A 22,462-nucleotide genomic window follows, 5' to 3' on the forward strand; every position below is an offset into this window, starting at 1 on the left:
GTCTCTGACAGATATTTAATTAACTGTTGTCTGACCTTAATGTATGCCTTTGGTCTTTTTGGAATACATGTTGTTAAGTAGAGAAGGGGATGCTTATCACCAAGTTTAGTATACATTTTGATCAATCTGAATTTCATACATGATCAATCTTCTGTCTTTCATGTCAGATTCAAATTGTTGCATGTACATTTTCAGTTTTAGGCAGTTCAACAGCTACTGGACTTTCTTCTTTGTTCATAGATGTATTCAAGGTTGGTATAAAAAGTGTTTAGGATCATTGGTGTCACTTATGATTGGTTTTAAAACAGCTGGAACATATCTGTAGATAATGTCTATTTGGCTGTGCTTATCATACCTGTGTGGCTGTGCTTATCAGCTCTTTGAACCTGCAATGCTCTTTGAGTGATGATACCTCATGCTCTGTTTTTGGTTTAAAAGTTTGATAATGAAGATTGTTTAGGTCTACTATGGTTTATATAAGATAGTGTATGTATTTATATTCATAAGCATTATCAATCATTTGAGGGTCTTATCTTTATTGCAGAAAATTATTTCATGATTTTTGCGGATGAGTTCATAAAAGTTTCATCAGATAATCATTTAGATAAATAATGGGTTAATATTTTCACATAATTTCCGGGTAAATAACAGAATAAAGATTTATTCAGTTCAGCGTACAAATCATGATTTTTTACAGAAAAAATAGGAAATGTCAACTAGAGCATGAATTTTGTAAAGACAGCTAGCAGTTGCCATGGTTCTTGTTGTCGTTTGTCAAAAATTAAATGTTGGCTTCAATTAACCCAGAAAACATTCAATGATTGTTATTAAAATGAAATACAATGTTCACACTGCGACATTTCCTTTTTAATAAATGAATGGTCTTACTGTGTATGCGTGATGTACAATTACAATTGCATTTCTCCTATTATCATAAAAAATCTTTATAAGGTCAAACAATGGATGATTTTTGCATTTTAAATAGCTTTGGTTTTAGATTTGTTTGCAAAGAGATAATGCATCATGGGAGAGTCATTTGGGAGAATTTTGTTTCAAATCCTGAGCTGTAAATTGCTTAAAATCAACAGTGTGTTAAACCGTTCCAGTCTCATTTCATTTTGAAAAGAAAAAAAATGATGCATTTCACTATTGTCACAATAAACATTCTTTATCATGTCTTCGTGGTTGATTAACTTTTGTTGTGGTGGCTGTGTTTTGTGGAATGACATTTTTTTGTTCATTATCCTGAAACCTTTTATCACTTTTCAAACTTGATGAATGCTTGAAGTTAAATGTTTTAAGCTTTTGAAACATTGTCATATTTCTAAACAAGGGGAATAATCCAGTGTATTTTGAGCAATTCATGATCTCCCTTCATTGAACTATAATTTCATGAATGTCAGATATTCTCAACATAAGTAAATTATGTGGAATAAAATGAATACATTTTATAAGTGGAGTGTATTATGACAGGCTTCATTGAAGTAAAATTTTATGAAAACTACTTCATGTATCAGATTTTCATCACATTTATGCAAAGAAATGAATTTTATTTGTTTTCCTCCACAGAAGTACAGAAGGAAAATAAATCCATTGTTCTATAGGTTTTTTTTAATGATATTATATCAAAGCGCTATAATTTCTGCAGCTTGTATTGCCTATGTAGAAACCTTATTCCGTGTGACAGATGAAACAGGTCACATCACAGTACAATATGACATCGGCCATTTGAACTTAACTAGCTGGATGGTTATTAAGTTTCTTAATTGAGGATCGGAAAATTGTGTATATAACATTGAACTTTGTAACATTTGTGTATCAAGTTTTTATGGGCATTTTGTATTGTCGGCAATTAATTGGCAGTGGCTTTGAGGTTGAAGTGGACTTCTTTATAATGTGAAGTGTCTAAAAGTGGTCTCGATGTTTAGAGGTGAAAATGCTGAGTGGGAAACTTGTCTTTTAATGAAATAAGTGTGGGAACTTTCATTATTTGAGTGTGAAAAATGTCCGTAAGTGATGGTGGTACGTGTCTAAGAGGTCGTGTCTAAATAAGGTATAATGCAAATGTAATGGTTGCTTTTTTTGGAGGCTGTGGACGAATGAAACATTTATGATTATCTTCCTCTTTTCAGTTGATTTCCTTGTTTTTGGCCACAAAATGTTGAAACTTAAGTTGTTGCATAAGTGTATGTGATCTCTGCAAAAAAATGGTTTATTTCTTACAAAGGGATAGGATTAGTCCTGTATTGTTTTATTGTTTTCCTCTCCTTTCAATATTGACTGTCCTGAGGCACTCCTGATTCAATGTTGTTGAGCTGCAATTTTCGATTTCGTAAAGTTTGAATGAAATTTGCTGAAATTTCTTTGTACTACATGAACTGAGACTGCAGTTTTGTGTTTTTAACAGGATTGCAAGTTTTAAAATTTCTACTGTTTTAAACAATGTCTATGTTAAGATGAAAGTTCTGCTAGTCAAAAAAAAAAATGCTGTTTGTGAAAGTCACTGTGAATTTGTCTTCAGATTTTCATCAAATCTATGTCAAATGAATGTGGTATAATCTTACATATTTTTACAATCACAGAGCTTCGAATTTCAAATCAGAAAGTCATAAACTCGCTCTCAGATCTGATATTAATTTTGCTTTATTGTCTTTGCTTGTGACACTTTTACATGGGTCATATTTTAATTGCTCTAATTTTGCAGATATCATCATAGAACTAAATTAACGCTTAATTAGGTTACAAATCTGATCTACATTCCTATATAACTGGTTTTCTTTTGTAGCTTCGTTTTCTTAATTGTTAATTTTATGGTAGGTCAAAAACATTTTATTTTCAAATGATTGTTCATTTAGTATGTCATGTTCATTCATGTTAAATGAATCCAACATCCCGGAAACTATCCACTTTCTTCTCTAATTGTTCTACTTGTCTAAACAATTAAGATAATTGGAAGATATTTTCTTAGGGCATTTATCTTGCAGAGGCATTAATTTGAAGAAACATGCCACATAGAATGTACTTATTTCTGATAACACTGTTCAATTACTGGTAATGGCTGGTAATGGTTCTGTTTTAGGTTGGGAATGACCAAGGCGATCTAAGTATAATTATGCTCTTGAAGCTGCATTTTATTATGTCCTGCACTGAACTGCATGTTTTATGGTAACTTTTGCATTCAAACTCGTATAGTTTTGTTAAATATACATTGTTTTATTATATAAAAATAACTGAAATGTTTTTTATTGTCTCATGCCACAGCATTGCAGCTTTTTGCTCATTTAAGGTATTAAAAAGGCGAATATTTATTATGGGTTTGACTTGGGCTCATCAATGGCCTTGACTTAGTATCATGAACAGTTTATAAATCAGGTTCATGAATATTTCACGTAATAGTTCATTAACAGTTCTTAAATAACATGTGAAAAAGTTCATTAACAGTTTATGGATAATACATGAAATAGATACTATCCTGAGTTTGTGATTAATTCATTAAAAAGTTCACTAACAGTTAATGATATAGTTCATTAACATGTCATGACATAGTTCATAAACAGTTTGTGATTCATGAAAGTTCATTAACAGTTCATGAATATAACATGAAACATTCCGTTAACAGTTCATAAATTATACTGTTCTTGATTCATCCATGAAGTCCATGAACTAGAAAACAGGCAATTGAATGTCCTGATACAGTTTAATCCTGTGTATGGTGCTCTGGTTGGACTTGAAATGACCACAAAGATAACAAGGACATCACATTGACTCTGTCACAGGGTAACTCTATTTGCAGACTTCCATTTTACCATTCCATTAGTTTGGATGACCAGAACAGTGTTTATGAGAGAGCTTAATGTCTGCTGGTAATAGAATTTAGCTGATACACCATCGATTGTGGGCAGTTTGTCCAGTTGTTCCTAACTTAATTCCAGGGACAGTTGATAAGATTGTATACGGCTGTTCTAAAGTTTGTAATTAAATTTATCAGGCTGAGGGGAGGGGGATTACTAGCTAGCGTTATAGACATGCATGTGCCACTTGTGTTTTAAACATCTCCTGTAAAAGCGAGTAAATTAAATACTGCTAAAGTATGCAAAATTAGTGAACTCCAGCTAGTTTCTATCATCACAGTTGACCTGAGCTACAGCCCTGTTAGCCATTTTGTCATGTGGTATATATTATATGTCAACTGATTTTACCACATTTTCTGGAGGGTGCTCTGAGAATGGTATTGGAACAGATACTCAAAATGTGTGATACTTTGAAAAAAGCTGTTTTAATGAAGAAAACAATTGGGAGAAAGCATATTTAGCAGTTTCTCAGACAGAACTTATTGAATTATTAATTAACTGTAACATGTTCTTACACAATCAAGAAAGAAGTATTTAATTGGATTAGGTATCATCACGGGTATTGGGTTTTTAAATGGTTTTTGAGAATGCATCAGTCAAAATAGTTTGGTTGACATTCGCGGCTCACTGATGAGATGAGATCATTTTTTTTATTTTTAATTGGCAACACATATTAATTAAGCTTTGAAAAGAACTATTCAGAGAAAGCCTTTTATCACTTAAAGACTTTATTTTCTACACAATTCCCACGGGTTAGAATTCCAATAGGTCAGATTCCCCACGGATGACAATGTCCAAGGGTCAGATATTTTCATCTATTCCCTAAAGTCAAAGTTACCCCTTGAATTTTTATGCCCCCACAAAGTGGCGGCATATAGGGTTGCCCTTGTCCGTACGTACGTCTGTCTGTCTGTACGTACGTACGTCCCGAAGATTGTTTCCGATCTAATTCTTGAAAACCGTTTGTCCAATCCTCACCAAACTTTAAACACATGTTTGTGACCATAATATCTTGATCAAGTTCCTTAGCCATGGAAATCGCTTTTGTCATTTAGGAGTTACGGCCCTTTATTTGCAAAAAAAGACTTGAAAAATACGTCCCGAAGATTGTTTCCGATCTAATTCTTGAAAAGTATGTGTCCAATCCTCACCAAACTTTACATACATGATTGTGACCATAATATCTTGATCAAGTTCGATAGCCATGGAAATCGCTTTAATCATTTAGGAGTTAGGGCCCTTTATTTCCCAACAATACTTAAAAAATATCATCTCGATGTAAATGAGATGTGGATCCAACAAGTTTTTTCCTGCCTGAATGGCGCCATATAACCTATACAGTCTTGCGATGCCGTAAAACCCAACTCAACTCAACTTATCCTATATGTGCAGATTATCCTGAATAATCATTATGGCTTATTTTCTGTGACAAAAAATCGAAGTGGGGGCATCCGTGTCCTATGGACACATTTCTAGTTACTCCTGATTCAATGATTTTAGCAATCATTTTACCCATATTGAGATAGAACGATTAGTTGTTCCCCAAAATACCAAGGAAAGGCCAACGATAAGTTGTTCCCCAAAATACCAAGGAAAGGCCTGTCGTTTTGCTGTTTTAAATCATTCTCTGAAATGAGAATACACATGATATATTGTTCAGCCTGTCTCTGCAAAGTTTTTGCGCTGAATCAGGTGGATTAAAACAAATTTTGCCATTCCCTACACTTTTAGACAGACTTGATCGCTGCAAGTATTTCCTGAGGTAATTCTGTTCCTTGAAACCAAACTTCTGAAAAAGCAGGTTTTATTATTGTATAGTGTGACAAGACCTGGATCGGAAATCGTAAAACTAATTCAAAATTCTGTAGAATTTCCCAGACATAATGCTGCATCTTCATGACTTTGTAGGCGTAATGATGAGGAATGGTTTTCGGCGAAATTTCCTCTTATGGAGATTTTCCTTTTACTTGTTAAATATGTTTTGTCTACACGTTAAATTCAATTATGGGTTTGAACAGTGAGGCAGTCAGATTCTCTTGAAAGAAAAGTGCATTCTATTGAGGAATATTAGACTTGTTGAATTTCCTTGTTTGGATGAGTTCAGTTTTGATGTTTGTTTATTTGAGTCTGCTTATGCCTATAGGCTACATTAGGTCTTGACCCCCATTTGACAGAATCACGACTTAAATTGTGTTTAAATGCCATTATAGTTTCATGAGATAGAAGCATGCAATTCCAAGACAATTTAAATCCAGATATTAGAAGATTTGAAGAAACTGATTGAGATACAAGAGATCTGGGTGCGATACTTTAGCTCTTTGCGGAAGTGACCTCTTTGTTCATGCTCAGTATAAAGCACCTGAGCCACACAGGATACAACTTTCCTGAGTAAAACAGTACTGAGTACACCCATTTTCCAAGTACTTCCCTGTTAATTTGGAGTGCTTTAAGGCAAGGGAGCCACTTGTGCCATAATTCAATGTCTATTGGTTTGACACGGCTGGGGACTTTTAACTCCCATTCTACTGCCCCTCAAGCAAACCATGTAGCACCTTGAGCTGGGGACTTCGAACCCCCATTCTACTGCCCCTGAAGCAAACCATGTAGCACCTTGAACTGGGGACTTCTAACCCCCATTCTACTGCCCCTGAAGCAAACCATGTAGCACCATGAGCTGGGGACTTCGAACTCCCATTCTACTGCCCCTGAAGCAAACCATGTAGCACCTTGAACTGGGGACTTCGAACCCCCATTCTACTGCCCCTGAAGCAAACCATGTAGCACCTTGAGCTGGGTACTTCGAACCCCCATTCTACTGCCCCGAAGCGAACCATGTAGCACCATGAGCTATCAGGCGGTAGAGAAGGGATTGGAAATGTTTTGTTTTGTAAACAAGATTCTTCAAATAAAATGTCCTGGATGTATTTTGAATTTCTCTCTTCTTTTTACCATCTTTTTGCCCATGAAATGAAAAAGGAGACACTTGAAGTGTTTAACTTTAATAATTGTACTGTTAAATTTTTTATCATCTACTGATAAAATAGTAATATCATTGACCGATTTTCACCTCTGAAAATGAGATATCCAAATATTTGATGATAACAATTCTTATTAATAAATGACACTTCTACAACTCATAAAACCATGAGTTACTAATAAAGTCAGGTTTCTATGGATTTTTTAGAGATAAGAAGACTAATTAGAGATGAAAGATAGATAATGGCTTTCTTGTTAATAAGTTAGGTAACTCTTGACATTTTTCTCCCCCCAGAGGGAATGTGTCTGTATTGGGTTGGATTTTATCAGTCTGGATTTGTATACAGATAGTGTGGTATCATTTATGTGCGAAAATGGATTTGAATTGCATTTTTGTTTATATACAAACTGTTTGCAAATAAACATAGACTTGTCATAAGTGATTAAGGAAATATATTTGTGTTTATTATGTGTGAAATATATTTGTAGTGATTTTGCATAAATTTCAGTGGACTTTGGAGAGATATTCTCAAATTGATATTATTATTCAGTGTGGGTGTGGGAACATTTTGAATAGTTTTAGGAAATTGCAGTGTGCAAAAGGTTCTTTTTTGTATAATGTGTGAAAAAATATTTATTTTCAACTGACTTTTGTTCCCTGTGTTTTAAGCTGGAATATTTCTGAATTGATATTATCATGGAGTGTCTGTAAAAAGTCTGTATGGCTTCAGACATTGAGTGCTAAATGTGCATCGTTCTCTTGCTTGGAGAATATTGGTCTGTAAGATGTATTTAAGTTTTATGGGAGGATTTTGTGGATTTACTTTAAATGTCTAGTGTGTGGGCTTCTATTTGCTATTGTGGATTGGGGAGTGATTGCATGTTCAAGTGCTGCTGAATTTGGTCAATAAACTGTTAGATCTATCAAATTTGAATAAATAAATGTGAAAGGATCTGTAACTGAATTATACTGCATTTTTTTAGTGTTAAGAAATTTGTGGATTTTCTTGAAGGTAACAAAGAATCTGTTGGATCTAATTGTTATTGGATTACATTTCATATTATAATTAAGATATTTTGCCTGACAGTTTAGCATCACCCATACATTTCCATTTTAATTTTGCCTTCAAAACCATGTAGTATAAACTTATTTCAGATACTAAATGTTCTTTTGCTAATGGTCACTATAATATGTATTGGTCAGTTGTATCAAATTCCATTTGGTCAGCTGTTTCTTTCTGCTTGATTTCTGTCTTTAGCATAATAAGGCCTCTTGGGGTGTCAATTAGGTGCTAGGTTGTTGGGTGCATTCCCAATGTCATTCATACCAGCCTTAATCTCTTTGTAGTAATTCCATTGTTTCATTATATAGCCATTGTAGATGTTTTCATGATTATGATCTTATATCGATATTTCAAAAGCTATTCCAGTACAATATGATGTAATATTATTGACAAATTAATTAATGGGATATTTATATCTTTTTCTTCTTGTTAACCCTTTGTAGGTAAATAGTTTCTTTTATTGAGCTTATTATATTTTTTCCGGTCTCCTTAAACTGTCATTGTGGAAACTGTTTTATGGTTTATTTATGATAACTATCAAATAAAGCTGAGTACTTCAAAACAAATTGAGTTCAATCATTTATGATTTGTTTTAAGTAGGAAGGACCAATGAATTCTTCAATGGTTACTGTTACGGATATGGTTCTTTTAAGTTTCTATAACACTTCAAAAATGGACTTGATCAGTTTCTTGTAGTTTATAATTTATTTTATCATGAAATTAAAATACAAACATAATTAAGGGCTTTGCAAGTGTAAAAATAACCATATCTTTATTTCTTATTGCCTTGGTTCATTGCTCAACAGGAAGTTCTTATCATCAAATTTTACTTCACTTTAATGTAACAGATGCCACATAATTTGGCTAAAATCTGGATTTTTTTATCTTCTTTGATAAGTAATTGAGGGAGGCAACTTATTGTTGTTAATATAGAAATTGGCTGTATGGATGACCTCCCTTGGATTTCTTGTTTGAGTTATGTTGGAAAAATAATTTCAAACATGAGAAAATAAATAAAATAAATCTTATCTTTTTTGCTGATTATAAAGAAAGATTTAATGCAAAAGAGTGATATTTTGGAATATTTATTTGATTCCAGGTGGATAAACATTTTAAAACAAGGAATATATTGTCAAGAGTGTTTGGAATTATGTGCAAAATGGATGGAAGTCCGACTAAAAATGTCATTCCAAAGTAATCTTTTACTTATGAGACATAAACATTGATGCTATCGGACACTCTTGGACTGATGGTGATTTTGTTGGCAAATTTAACTGTTCATTTTTTTTTTTATTAAAGAAAATGAGTCACGGAGCTGAAATCTGCAGATTTATTACATGAGCATGGTAGAGATAATGTCAGATAAAAAAACTTACAGTTCCAAGAAGTTTTTTGGGTGTTAAAACTGCCTTGTTTTCTATGAAACTGACAACATGTGCAACATGCTCACAACGCAAGGGTGCTGTGAATCGTAATTTAGCCCAGAGATGAGTTTTCAGAGATATTAAAAATTTAACAAAAGCTGAGACAGAGCATCGCACATGGAGAAAAACTTGGAAAATTTGGTGAAACTTCATTGTGTGAGGGAGATTTTAGGTTCTGTGTATTGACAATTGCATTTATGGAAGTGATTGATAGTATAATATGAATGTTACTAGTCAAACAAAATTAAAGCATTTCATAACTCACAAGACTATTGAAGAGAACTGTCAGTGGACTTAAAGAGTACCTAAGCAAGAACTACTCTAGGATTTATAAATAATGAAGACCAAAACACCAACATATGTACGACAGGGGTCACGCATCTCTCTGTTTGCGTGTACAAGACCTGTCGGGGATGATGTCATTTCCGAGGGACCACACATTCTTGGTACGTATTATTTTGTGTAATGTCTGAATTGTTTTAATTATTATGAGGTTCGGTAGTATTAAGATATACGATTATCATTGTTTCATTGTCATTTATTGCTACTGTTATATTTGGTTTCATTCAGTAGGAACAGTTTTTGTACTTCACTGCACTATGTAAAATTTCACCTGTGATGTTTTCAAAAGCATTTGAAACAGACAAATTGTCTAACTACACTCACAGGTCTAATTGAGAAAATTGCTTATCACCATGGGAAAATCACAGTTTCAAACAAGATAATTGATCTTGTGGTTCATTTGTTTTAAATGCATCCATCTGTTTTTCATTAGCCATTATTTCCTTACTCTTGTCACTTTCTATCTTCATACATATTTCATAGCAGTATTATGTAATGGTTAGTGTTTATTTTTGGTCTTCAAATAATAATGTCATTAAGATAATGTCAGCAGACCGGGTGCAGCCTAGTGCTGACATAAATTGTTAAGTGAACACCAAATATTAATGCTAACAAACTTTCTTAGTGTTCAGCACAAAATGCCTATCGAAAACCTCTTTACATAAATTATCAGTAAACATGGGGGAGCTTCTAAATAATTCACTTTCAATGACTTAATGGAAATTTGGTGGTTATAATCTGCCTAATGGATTTTTGGTTGTCAGACAGAGATTATTCTCAATGATTGAAATCTGTCCAGTGGTCCCGTTGGTGGAGGCATGGGCAGCAGAGAACTGAAATTATATAGTATTTTATTGCATAACATGATTTATCTTGGTTATATCTATGGAGAATCCTTCAATTCCACAAATAATGAAGGACAGACAACAGAATGTTCATATTAATGTAGTATATCAATATCAAACTAATTAAAACGAACAAAACAGCCATTTGTATAAAACAGCAGCGACTTGCATAAAACAGCAGCTAATTGTAGAAAACAGCAGTCAATTGTAGAAAACATCCGCCAATTAAAACAACATTCAATTGCAGAAAACAGCAGCCAAAGTAGTATAAAATATAGCAGCCAACATAGTATAAAACAGCATCCAACATAGTTTAAAACAACATCCACCGTAGTTAATAATAATGAAACAGCAGCCACCATCAGCAGCCACCATAGTATAAAACAGCAGCGACCATAGTATGAAACAGCCGCTAATATAATATGAAACAGCAGCCACCATAGTATGAAACAGCCGCTAACATAGTATAAAACAGCAGCCACGATAGTATGAAACAGCAGCCACCATAGTATGAACCAGCAGCCACCATAGTATAAAACAGCAGCCAAATAAGTTTAAAACATAGTATAAAACAGCAGCCACCATAGTATAAAACAGCAGCCACCATAATATGAAACAGCAGCCAGGCATAGTATGAAACAGCAGCCAAATAAGTTTAAAACAGCAGCCACCCTATAGTATAAAACAGCAGCCAACATAGTATGAAACAGCAGCCAAATAAGTTTAAAACAGCAGCCACATTATAGTATAAAACAGCAGCCAACATAGTATGAAACAGCAGCCAAATAAGTTTAAAACAGCAGCCACCTTATAGTATAAAACAGCAGCCAACATAGTATGAAACAGCAGCCAAATAAGTTCAAAACAGCAGCCACCCTTTAGTATAAAACAGCAGCCAACATAGTATGAAACAGCAGCCAAATAAGTTTAAAACAGCAGCCACCCTTTAGTATAAAACAGCAGCCAACATAGTATGAAACAGCAGCCAAATAAGTTTAAAACAGCAGCCACCTTATAGTATAAAACAGCAGCCAACATAGTATGAAACAGCAGCCAAATAAGTTTAAAACAGCAGCCACCTTATAGTATTAAACAGCAGCCAACATAGTATGAAACAGCAGCCAAATAAGTTTAAAACAGCAGCCACCTTATAGTATAAAACAGCAGCCAACATAGTATGAAACAGCAGCCAAATAAGTTTAAAACAGCAGCCACCTTATAGTATAAAACAGCAGCCAACATAGTATGAAACAGCAGCCAAATAAGTTTAAAACAGCAGCCACCCTTTAGTATAAAACAGCAGCCAACATAGTATGAAACAGCAGCCAAATAAGTTTAAAACAGCAGCCACCCTTTAGTATAAAACAGCAGCCAACATAGTATGAAACAGCAGCCAAATAAGCTTAAAACAGCAGCCACCCTATAGTATAAAACAGCAGCCAACATAGTATGAAACAGCAGCCAAATAAGTTTAAAACAGCAGCCACCTTATAGTATAAAACAGCAGCCAACATAGTATGAAACAGCAGCCAAATAAGTTTAAAACAGCAGCCACCTTATAGTATAAAACAGCAGCCAACATAGTATGAAACAGCAGCCAAATAAGTTTAAAACAGCAGCCACCTTATAGTATAAAACAGCAGCCAACATAATGAAACAGCAGCCAAATAAGTTTAAAACAGCAGCCACCTTATAGTATAAAACAGCAGCCAACATAATGAAACAGCAACCAAATAAGTTTAAAACAGCTGAGCCACCATAGTATAAAACAGCAGCCCAAAATTGTATAACTTGATGGTGTGTTGAAAAAAAATGACTGGTCAATATTTATCCAATAATAGCTAAGGAACCTGCAATCATTTAAATTCACAAACTTGACTAAAGAAAACCTGTTAGCAACTTATCCAAGTGTTATACAATAATCAGGCTGCTGGGTAACAAGATGCACTTCCTGTTTCCCAATACACTCTTTCCTGTGGAAAGAAATTGCAAACAAAATCCCATGAGTATTTCCCAAAATCCTTTGTTCCATGAGCATTTGGAAAATCCATTAAAATCAAACCATACCACTAGTGAGTGGGTGTTGAAAATTGCAACTCATTAGAAACTTGATTGGCATAATACATATATAGTAACTTACTTTATGGTCGCCCCTCTGTGGTCATGCAGGCTTTGTTTTGACCAGTTGTTATTATCTTCACATCACTGTCCAGTTCATTTGCACATAAAACAATGACCACCATGATTACAAGGCCATATGGTGTCCATTTGAAGCATTTATGATCTGCACAAGTTGTATTTATTGGCACAGAGTTTTGAACTATTGACCAACAAGGGTTGTTAACTTACTGCAATGTGTTGCCTGTTTATTTTTGTAGATCATTTGTTTGTCATAGGTATTTATACCTAATATTCATTTACTTTGATGATAAAAAGTACCTTTTCATTATGATACTTTGATGATAAAAAGTACCTTTTCATTACGATTTATAAATAATGTAATATACTGGAGTATATGATTTCTTGCTCTTCTGTTTATTGATGAGGATTGTTAGATTTTAGACTTGTTTTTGTCGCAAATGATCATTGGCATTAGCACGAGCATGTAGCATTAAAGCTCGGTAGAGCTTTTTAGGGACAAAACTATGGACAATTTTAAAAAAATCTGCTATGTGCATGTGATTAAGGACCACTTACCATTCATGGGTTATATAACCAGTACGAAGATCTACTTGCGGGTCAAACCATGGACCCTCTGATTCAGTGTTTTTACATAATACTCTAGCAACTCGGCTGGTACCACAAATAGATATTGTCACTGCAGAGAGCGCCACTTAAGTGGAACAATTTTTTTATCAGCAGTATACTGGGTGCTGTTGCAAGAACATCCCAAGAGAGGTTTCATACCTAGATCACATTTTCCACATGCAGAACTACTGTTGAAAATCCTAATTGGGTACAAGACCGCTCTAAGATTCTTCATGAACAGTCCCCCCCCCCCCTCGGGCCTGCAGCACTGTACGAAACCACTCCTAGATGAAACTGTGTGTGGTCTTGTCAAAGGCGTGGTGCAAGAACATATTATATAAATAAACATAACATGTCCTATAAGTCTGATTGCAATTTTCAATATGTTATGCCTTCGATTGACAGAGGAGCATTGACACATACTTGTGAATCTCTTATATTGGTCATAACTATGAACTACAATGTTACAGCTTCAGTCAAAATAACAGGGAAAGTAATTTGCATACTGTTTAATTGAAATGCGAATCAATTTTCTTTGAAGCCACATGCAATTCCTTGCATTTTAATGGTACACAAATGTTCTAAATGAAACATGGAAAGTTAATTAAATTATTTCTGTTTCATCACAGCTGTGAAGTGTGTTAATTCAGTTAAATTTTAGGCCACAATAAATAAAAAGTTTGTTTGACCTAAATACCCAACCCACTCATAAAAATGCCTGTGACTCTACAGTTTTTAACTCTTTCCTGTATGCGTTTTTTTTTTAAATTTAGTGGTTTAAATGTATGGAAGTTAATTTAAAAAAAAACAAAAAAAAACAAAGGCCAAAAAAAGGTATTTTTTAACTCTGTCCTTTAATCATACTAAATTAATCAGAAATTAACCAATGTGGTTTTTGAACTCAATTCTAAATTAAATCTCTCCCTAATGTAACAGATCATGGGCTTCAGCCCCACCACTGGCATATTCTCTTTGGACAGGGATACTGGTTTCTTGTAACCCAGGTTACGGACAGGGGAGTGATTCATAGCAGCTTACCAGCTGTCTCCACAATCACTTATTCACCATCACTTAAAATAACTAATAGAACAAGACAAACAATTCTTGTGGCAATACTTTTTATTATAAATATTTCATCTATGAGACACACACAATATCATTGTCATTAAGTTGAGTGAAGATCAGTGAAGAATGATTATGACCTTAACAGTGAAGTTGTTACAATTTGGTACTATTTGGAAGTGTATCCTAGTTGATCATTATTGTTGACAGATTAATCTACAATGATCATTGACTCAAGACCCCATGACCCTGAAAGATCAAATACAAAGATCAAAAATAAATATTTGAACTTTCCCCCTAATTGCCCTGAAGCCAGTGTACACAACACAGATAATATTTACTACTAACACACCAGTGATAACATTTGGATCGGCGATAACATTTGGATCAGCCCTCACTGATGTTATGCTGTAGTATAATGTCTCATTGAGTAGCGAACTAGCGAAGTGTGTTTTGGTTTTAAGAGCCGTTATAATACCATGGAGTGATTAAACAGTGGGAATAAATATGGATTCTATATTAAAACCTAGTAAATCGGATTCCAAAAAGAAAGGACGATATTTTGGTTAGTACATATAATTGTGAAGATTTTGACCGATTTTAGTGGTTTATGTCTTTGTCTGATGTTAAATCGATTGTTGAAGTTGGTGTATTGCCACAACCTAAGGGCAAATTTGCGGTAGGCAGTGGCCTGTTAAAATTTAAATTCCTCGTTAGATAAGAGGGGTGGATTTTGTAGTAATTCGTGTATATAGTGATGGTTAGTGTTGAATGCTAGATTATTAATTTATTTCATAAGAATTTTTATGATACCCTTGTTCTTGTCAATATAATGTCGATGCCCTATTTTTGTTATTGATCATGAATAATGCTCTATTTCAATGGAATATAGTCAATATTAGAATAAGATGAATGCACTCATAGGCATTTTTCCACAATTTACAAATACCTTGCAACAATTAAATTGGTAAAATTTGACAAAAAAATTATGTACCTGGTATACATTTACATACAACACAATAGTGTTAAATGGTATTAACATGAGATTAATTTGAATGCTATTTTTATTAAACCTGTTTGGCTGTGCCTAAATGGGTTTAAACTTTATAGTGTACTTAAGGGTTAAATATTAATAAATGTCAACTTCCATGCTTACCAAGTGATATTATAACTTGATATACATCATAATGATATTCATAATTATATTAATGTGCAACTCGGGAAGAGGTACTTGAAAAGATGTCGGAAATGAAACAGTAATGTTACTAGCGATGACAGCAATTACATGCAACTTTGCATAAATATGTTTATGTTGATGACATATGTATGAATCTTTGTAAAATCAGGAAGTAGAGGGATGCATAGCTGAATTTGTTGATGGTTGCCATGGTCCTCATGCCAAAACTCCCACGTTGACCATAATTTGAAAAACATTTTATCATATTTATATGAAATTTGGTAAACATGTGAACGATAATACAAGGACCTTCATTACCTAGAATGGCAAGTACTATCACTCTAGCTTGAATAATTGTTTCAGCCCTCGTTCAACTGAGAAAAACAGATGAGCATTTACTTCCTTATGAGGTGCTCTTGTAAATGTCTACGATACGTAACTCGGCTGTTACTAGGCCATAACAAGGCAACATAATGAGTTTCTTTATGGGAGATACAAGTTTTGATGAGGAGATGTCACAAGTATTATTAATATTGTGCCTGGAATCAATAAGAATTAATTATTGATCTAAATTCTCAAGAATGTCTATTGCATGACATGTAGTGCCCTATATCTAGATAATAAATCAATGTATGTGTACAAACAGTGGCATTTTAACCTTGTCTGTTTAAAAAATTGTGGTATTTTATTGGCAATTTAAGCCTAGGTGTTGATAGCGTCATCACTAGTTGAGTCACTGTTGGCACATCATTCCAAAATCTAAGTATAGGTTAGAGTTTATCAAGTAATGTCTTCATGCAGTGAAACAACCATGGCTTCTTATTCACTGAGAATTTACTTGATGAATTCTAACCGACTTATGTAGTGTTAGCCCTTCCCAATTTACATAAGGTTTAAAGTTATGCCCTGCACCTGTCAAAAAGACCCGTCAACCAATGCATGAGACGCCCGCTCCCCCCCCCCCCCCCCCCCCAAGATATTTTGACACAATTTAAATCAGTGTTGACACTGAAATTTGCAGAAAGTAGGCATGGGCTGTATGTGCATTATTATGAAACATCTTAAGCAATAAGTAACGATTCTTCACAAATAAGAACCTCAACATTTTAATAATCTAGCACCCAGCTGATTGGCTGAAAATGAAGGGCAAACACTAAGTATGGCCATAGCTTTAAAAAAATATTTCTTTTATTCTTTTTCATGTATTTGAAACACCGATTAGCATTGGTAAATAAATATATACATATACACTTTTGTAGATGGTAGTAAATTGTATTTTTAATAATTACACCAATAGTTATTCAATTTCGTTATACAATGAAAGAAAGACATGCAGCTACTTAAGCTGTAAGTTACGCAACGGTTGCAGGATGTTATAAGATTCTGTGTGAAACGTGGAAGCATCCCCTAATAAATTCTGACATTTGTCTAAAACCTATTTGTTTTGCTTGCTTGTTTCACCATTAAACCTAATTGATCGATGTTTTGATACACTGTTTCCCCCCATGTTTTTGTAAAACAATCCTGCTGAACTTTGAAAAAGACAGAAAATGTCTGCTTTTATCATCAAAAACAATCAGTTGTACCTGAGTGAGGTTTGAACATATGGACAGCTGATGCTGAAAAATATGGTAATCAGCAGAGAGATGTCGGTGTGATGAAACACTAGTGGCCATTCAGATAAACTTTTCATGTAAATATGTAAGAAAAATCAATTACACCAAAATGTACCATTTTAGCATCATTTTTGAAGGGAGACAATCCTTAAATCCCCATTGACTTGTTTATAGAACCTATTTTTGTGGTTCCTAGTTGATGTTACAGATGAGGCATGCCCAAACTTTGGTTGCACCCCTAATTGTTCAAACGTTAAAACCTTGAATCAATCGCCCCAGTGATATAGAGAGTCATCATCATTCATGTATTTGTTAAATTTTTAGGTGAATGATATTAATGATTAACAACCTTTATTCAATACATTTGCAAACTGTGATTGAAGAGTTACGATATCTATGAAGGAAATTTTAAGATCTTTGTACATGGAATCACATATATTTTAATATTCATGCACTCAGTGGCAAACAAATAAAATTCACTAACATTTAATCTTAAATGTTTCATAACTGAAATTGATCTAAAGTGTTATGTGACTGAATGTAAGACAGTTTAGTTGGAACTAATACAGCAATTTTTACCATCTTTGCTCCTTAGAAATTAGGGTCCTTGGTTAGAGCCTTGCCTGGTACATTTTCCCTCATACTCAGGTTATTAAACTGTCTGAGACTCCAGGATTAATCATTTCAGCACACAGCAGCTCATGCCTTCACATAATCAAAATTAGGTTAATTAGTATCAAATTATCATGTTCTTTTTGATACTTATAATTCATTGTTTTGCATGTTACTGGTAAGAAGTTTAACACATGTTTTTACATCATCTTACACTTGGCCGATTGTTCAGAATTTTGAGTCAAGAAAATTGTTAATGGTGTTTATTGTAGCTTACTATAAGAGGTGAAATATTTCATGATGTGCTCATAATTATATTTGCATAAAGCAAGTACAGCCGAAAACAGTTGTCCCAAATCTTGTTTGAAATTATATCTGCCGATTACTTGGTATATATTCATTAAATTTCCTGTGCAGCAATGATTTTAAATTTTACAATGATGGTATTTACAACGTTGTTCAACTTTATTATACAAAGCTCTAAACAAGCGGACCAATATTATTCATAAATACAAACCACTGCTTATTTTTGTCTCAAAATAAGGATGAGTCTCAAAGTTGGCAATTTTTCATCACAACCTATGGAAATAGACAGATTTGTATCTCTCCACTGGAAAACTTATCATTTGTTCCAAGTTATTAGTGGGAGATATTAGATGCTTTTAGCTTGAACATGTTATTAGGAAAGTCTGGGGTTTAATGCAAACATGCATGTACATTGAGTCATGGGGGATGTATTGGTCATGTTTGCTGGGAGTGGAATCAATTTTAGATTATAAAGCTATCCTAAATCATATTTTTATTCAGAGCTATAACTTCCTCAGTTTTTAGACTTTTTTTGAATGTGATAATGGAAACAATGTTAACAGTCCTGACTGCATCATGGTTGGAAGTTCTACAGCAATTGTATTCACATGTGTATATGATTATGCTCTTAAATTACCTAATGAAATGCCATTGAATTAAAAATGCCAGTTACATGCTAATACAAACAGTTTTTGCTCTTTGTGTACCCCCCCCCCCCCCCCCCCCCCCCGTTATGTTAATTAAGCATGTAGGTGACTTTCATAGAGGGTAGTTGTAAGGGACAATCAGCTTACAACTAATGGGTAATTTAGCTTTTTCTGGAACTCAGCTCTGCCTTTAGCATTTATGAACAGCCCTTTTCTATGTAAACATTACAGCCCCGTGTAAATACTAAATAGGCAGCTGAAGGAAATAAAACATCTGCATTGGTGGAAGGAATTTATTGCCAGAGTCATTTACAGCCATTTTGTCATGTTTCAGGGAACTTTGATGGGCTTATACTAAGTGAAACTGAAGGTTATAGGGAAAGAAAAGATTTGGCAGAGTTTTTTTAAGTCTGTACAATAATTTATTATCGCATAACCGAGAAAAGTAAATTTTAAAATTATAGTTTGTTGTTTTTTGTTCTATTCGAGGCGTGACGTAATGTTTCATTTGCATAGGAAATGAAATATTTCACTGTTTATATAGCTTTTAAATGCATGGAGCTCGCTAATATTGTCAACAATTATACTGATACTTACTGAAATTCAGCAACATGGATTTCATTAAGTTATTTCCGCATAGCTTATGTTGGAAATATGTGCTCTATTAGGATAAGAACGATGTTTTGTATTATTTATAAAAAATGGTTAAGAAACTTGTTCACAAGCAGTTAATATGCACTGGTGGTTGTGACTATGAATATTTAAGTTGAATATATAAATCTAGCAGAATAATTATTTACTTTTATTAATAGCTTCATTCACAAGATGTTAATTATAAGGAGTGAACCTGAATTTCTTGAAACTTCTGAAAATTGAGTACAGCTTACTGCTGAAAATAATTACTACCAAACACTGTCTTTGAAGTGATATATTAATACCATACATAGTAATTTAGTGACTGTAAATATAACCATTATCTACCCATAAAAGGCAATCAGTAGACCAAAACGTCCAGTCAAAAAGCTGTCAAAATAACCATTTACATTTGTATACTGTCCTCCAATGACTCATTATATGATGATAATTGAAATAGTGTTTAAATTTCCTCTTGTTCAAAATCCCTTGGGGCAAATTTGATACACACTAAATTAATTGATGGCAAACTAATTATTGTGAAATAAGATAGCTTAAAACAAGGAAATAATGAATGTAATCATAATTTATTTTTTCAATTAAGAAATCAGGGCTAAATTTATTGGCTTTTGGCCCTTTAAGATTATTAAGTAATTCAATGTTGCACTGCTTGTGCATAGTTCACATAAACATAATACTCCCAAAATGGCAGAGTCGAGCCAGCTAGGTAAAATATTATGTATCTGCGATGTAACCACCTTCCAGCAGCCTTACATATTGAAAACTCATCCATTTTCAACCTCAATTAACAATGAAGTATTTTGCATTTCTCAGGTTCTCAAATAGTGCCATTTCTCTGCATACCGCGAATCCACTCCTTAAAAATAATTATTATGTTGCTAGAATTCTTGATATTAAAGCCCCTGAATTATGCATTACAAAATGAGGGGTGGGGGGGGGGGGAGCCTCAAGAAAAAGTCATCCAAACTGGATCTTGTTGGACATTCCTTGTTGAAGTTAATTAGTCGGCACCCAGAACGACTGCTGAAAATCTCTCCTACCTATGAAATACTCCAAGAAATCAGAAAGATTTTCTACATTGCAGTACCATTATAACTGCTGAAAATCTCTCCTACATATGAAATACTCTTATAAATCAGAAAGATTTTCTACAGTGCAGTACCATTATAACTGCTGAAAATCTCTCCTATATATATGAAATACTCTTATAAATCAGAAAGATTTTCTACAGTGCAGTACCATTATAACTGCTGAAAATCTCTCCTATATATGAAATACTCTTAGAAATTCGAGAGATTTTCTACAGTGCAGTACCATTATAACTGCTGAAATCTCTCCTACAAATTATGAAATGCTCCTTAGGAAATCCGAGAGATTTTCTACAGTGCAGTACCATTATAACTGCTGAAAATCTATCTTGCTTAGATATGAAATGCTCCTAGAAATCTTGATATAACATATCTCATATTTAGGACAGAAAATCAGCGAATTTCTCTGATTGATACACATTTATGCACACACAAATAACACAACAATCACTATTTGTATTTTCAGACATTAGACAGCAACTAGCAGAACAGCTAAAATGTCTCGAGGGTCGTCTAGAAACGCAGATGGCCATGGTGCAGGAGATCCAGGACTTCTATCGACGAAAAGCAGAGCTCGAAATGGAATATTCCAGAAATCTGGACAAACTTGTAAAAAATACCTGGTCTCGACACAAACAGGAGAAACAAAAGTGAGATATTTTTTTATATAATTACCAGTGTGGTCTAATGTTAGGCTTGGTGCATCATTCCATGAACTGCATGAACTTTTGTGGTTAAACCAATGAAGTTTATTATCGTATACATAATCCCACATAACCCACATGCGCCCAGGTCGGCAATCGAACCCAGGTCGCCTTAGTAACTGTTAAGAAGGGAACCAAAGGTTATCTTTTGGATACTTTGCACATGCATGTAATTTATTTGGTCAATGGTTATTATTGGACAAATATTGAGCAATCGATAAACATTTCGGCTAGCCATAACCAAACCAAAGAATTAACCAGTTTGATACCATTGGTTGAGCAGTGTTTCATCTATTTATTCCGTATAAATGCCTCGATAATGTCTCATGGGACTGAGCGGGTGAGATGTGTCCAAAATTTGTTCGCTTTCTGACTTCTTGAAAGAATTTTCATCCTATTCAGTATATTGTACATGTCTTAATGCCAATCTTGATAACAAGCAGACAGATTGCCTCCAACACTCCAGAGTAATGGGACTTTGATAATTGTTTAGTGTAAATACATTTTAAGCACATCAGATTCCTTGCAATCTTTGTTCTTGTATAAGTGCATAGTTTGCAGTTTATACCTTGAATGCAGTAATAACAGAGTCGGATGAAATGTCAGAATCTGAAATGGCAAGCGTTTCCTTTCTCCTTGCCAAGAAAAAGCTTTAACTGAATCTAATGTGAGGTGGGAATTAAGTTTCCTGAACAACTGCATCAGACCAGATTTTCACAGATCTTTACCTACCATGCTGCTTTCAAATACAACTAATTCTTTAGCAAATAGATATCATTGCCAAGAAAAATAAGTTGGATACACATGACTTGCTGAATGTTGTATACATCTGTAAGTGTTAATGCGTGCTCGTCATGTTAAAAGAGTTATGAAAAACATGATAAGATTTAAGTAGTTAAATTCTTAAAAAGGCACTGTATAGAGTATAGGTCTACACTTGAAAGATGTCAATATTTTTTTTATTTCTTGAATGTTTAAAACAGAAAATAAAACAAGATTTTTTACAGTTATAAAAAAAACAATAAACTTAATTATAAGTTACTTAAGTTAAAAATTACTGATAATAAAATATGATGTACATATTTGTAGCTAGTAATTGTCTTCAAGTTAAACAATAAACAAATTCATTATATAAATTTCAGTACATGTAGTTCTAGAAAAAACCAAACAACATCTTTACTAAGCTTTTGTTCTATATTCATTATAAAAGATGTTCAGATGTATCTTTAGGAACAGAACTAATTAAGGTTTATTTTTATGGAAATATAGCATTATGTGGGATTATGTATACCATAATAAACTTCATAGGTTAAACCGCAAAAGTTCACGCAGTTCATGGCATTATG

General features: G+C 33.8%; 1 protein-coding gene across 6 annotated transcripts in view; it reads left to right on the forward strand.

Moving 5' to 3' along the window:
* The window catches only part of LOC128216443 (SLIT-ROBO Rho GTPase-activating protein 3-like), an 85,055-nt gene that overhangs the window by 34,163 nt on the left and 28,430 nt on the right, over positions 1–22,462 (forward strand). For 2 of the 6 annotated variants that reach the window (XM_052923013.1, XM_052923010.1), the window contains exon 2: positions 20,879–21,062. In XM_052923013.1, the coding sequence (XP_052778973.1) occupies positions 20,879–21,062 (184 nt within the window). Of the gene's footprint in view, positions 1–9,002; positions 9,762–14,733; positions 14,878–20,878; positions 21,063–22,462 lie in introns of those variants that run through there. The other 4 variants (XM_052923009.1, XM_052923008.1, XM_052923012.1 and 1 more) reach the window with 4 other exon arrangements.

Source organism: Mya arenaria, chromosome 14, assembly GCF_026914265.1.
Source record: "Mya arenaria isolate MELC-2E11 chromosome 14, ASM2691426v1".
Taxonomy (NCBI): domain Eukaryota; kingdom Metazoa; phylum Mollusca; class Bivalvia; order Myida; family Myidae; genus Mya; species Mya arenaria.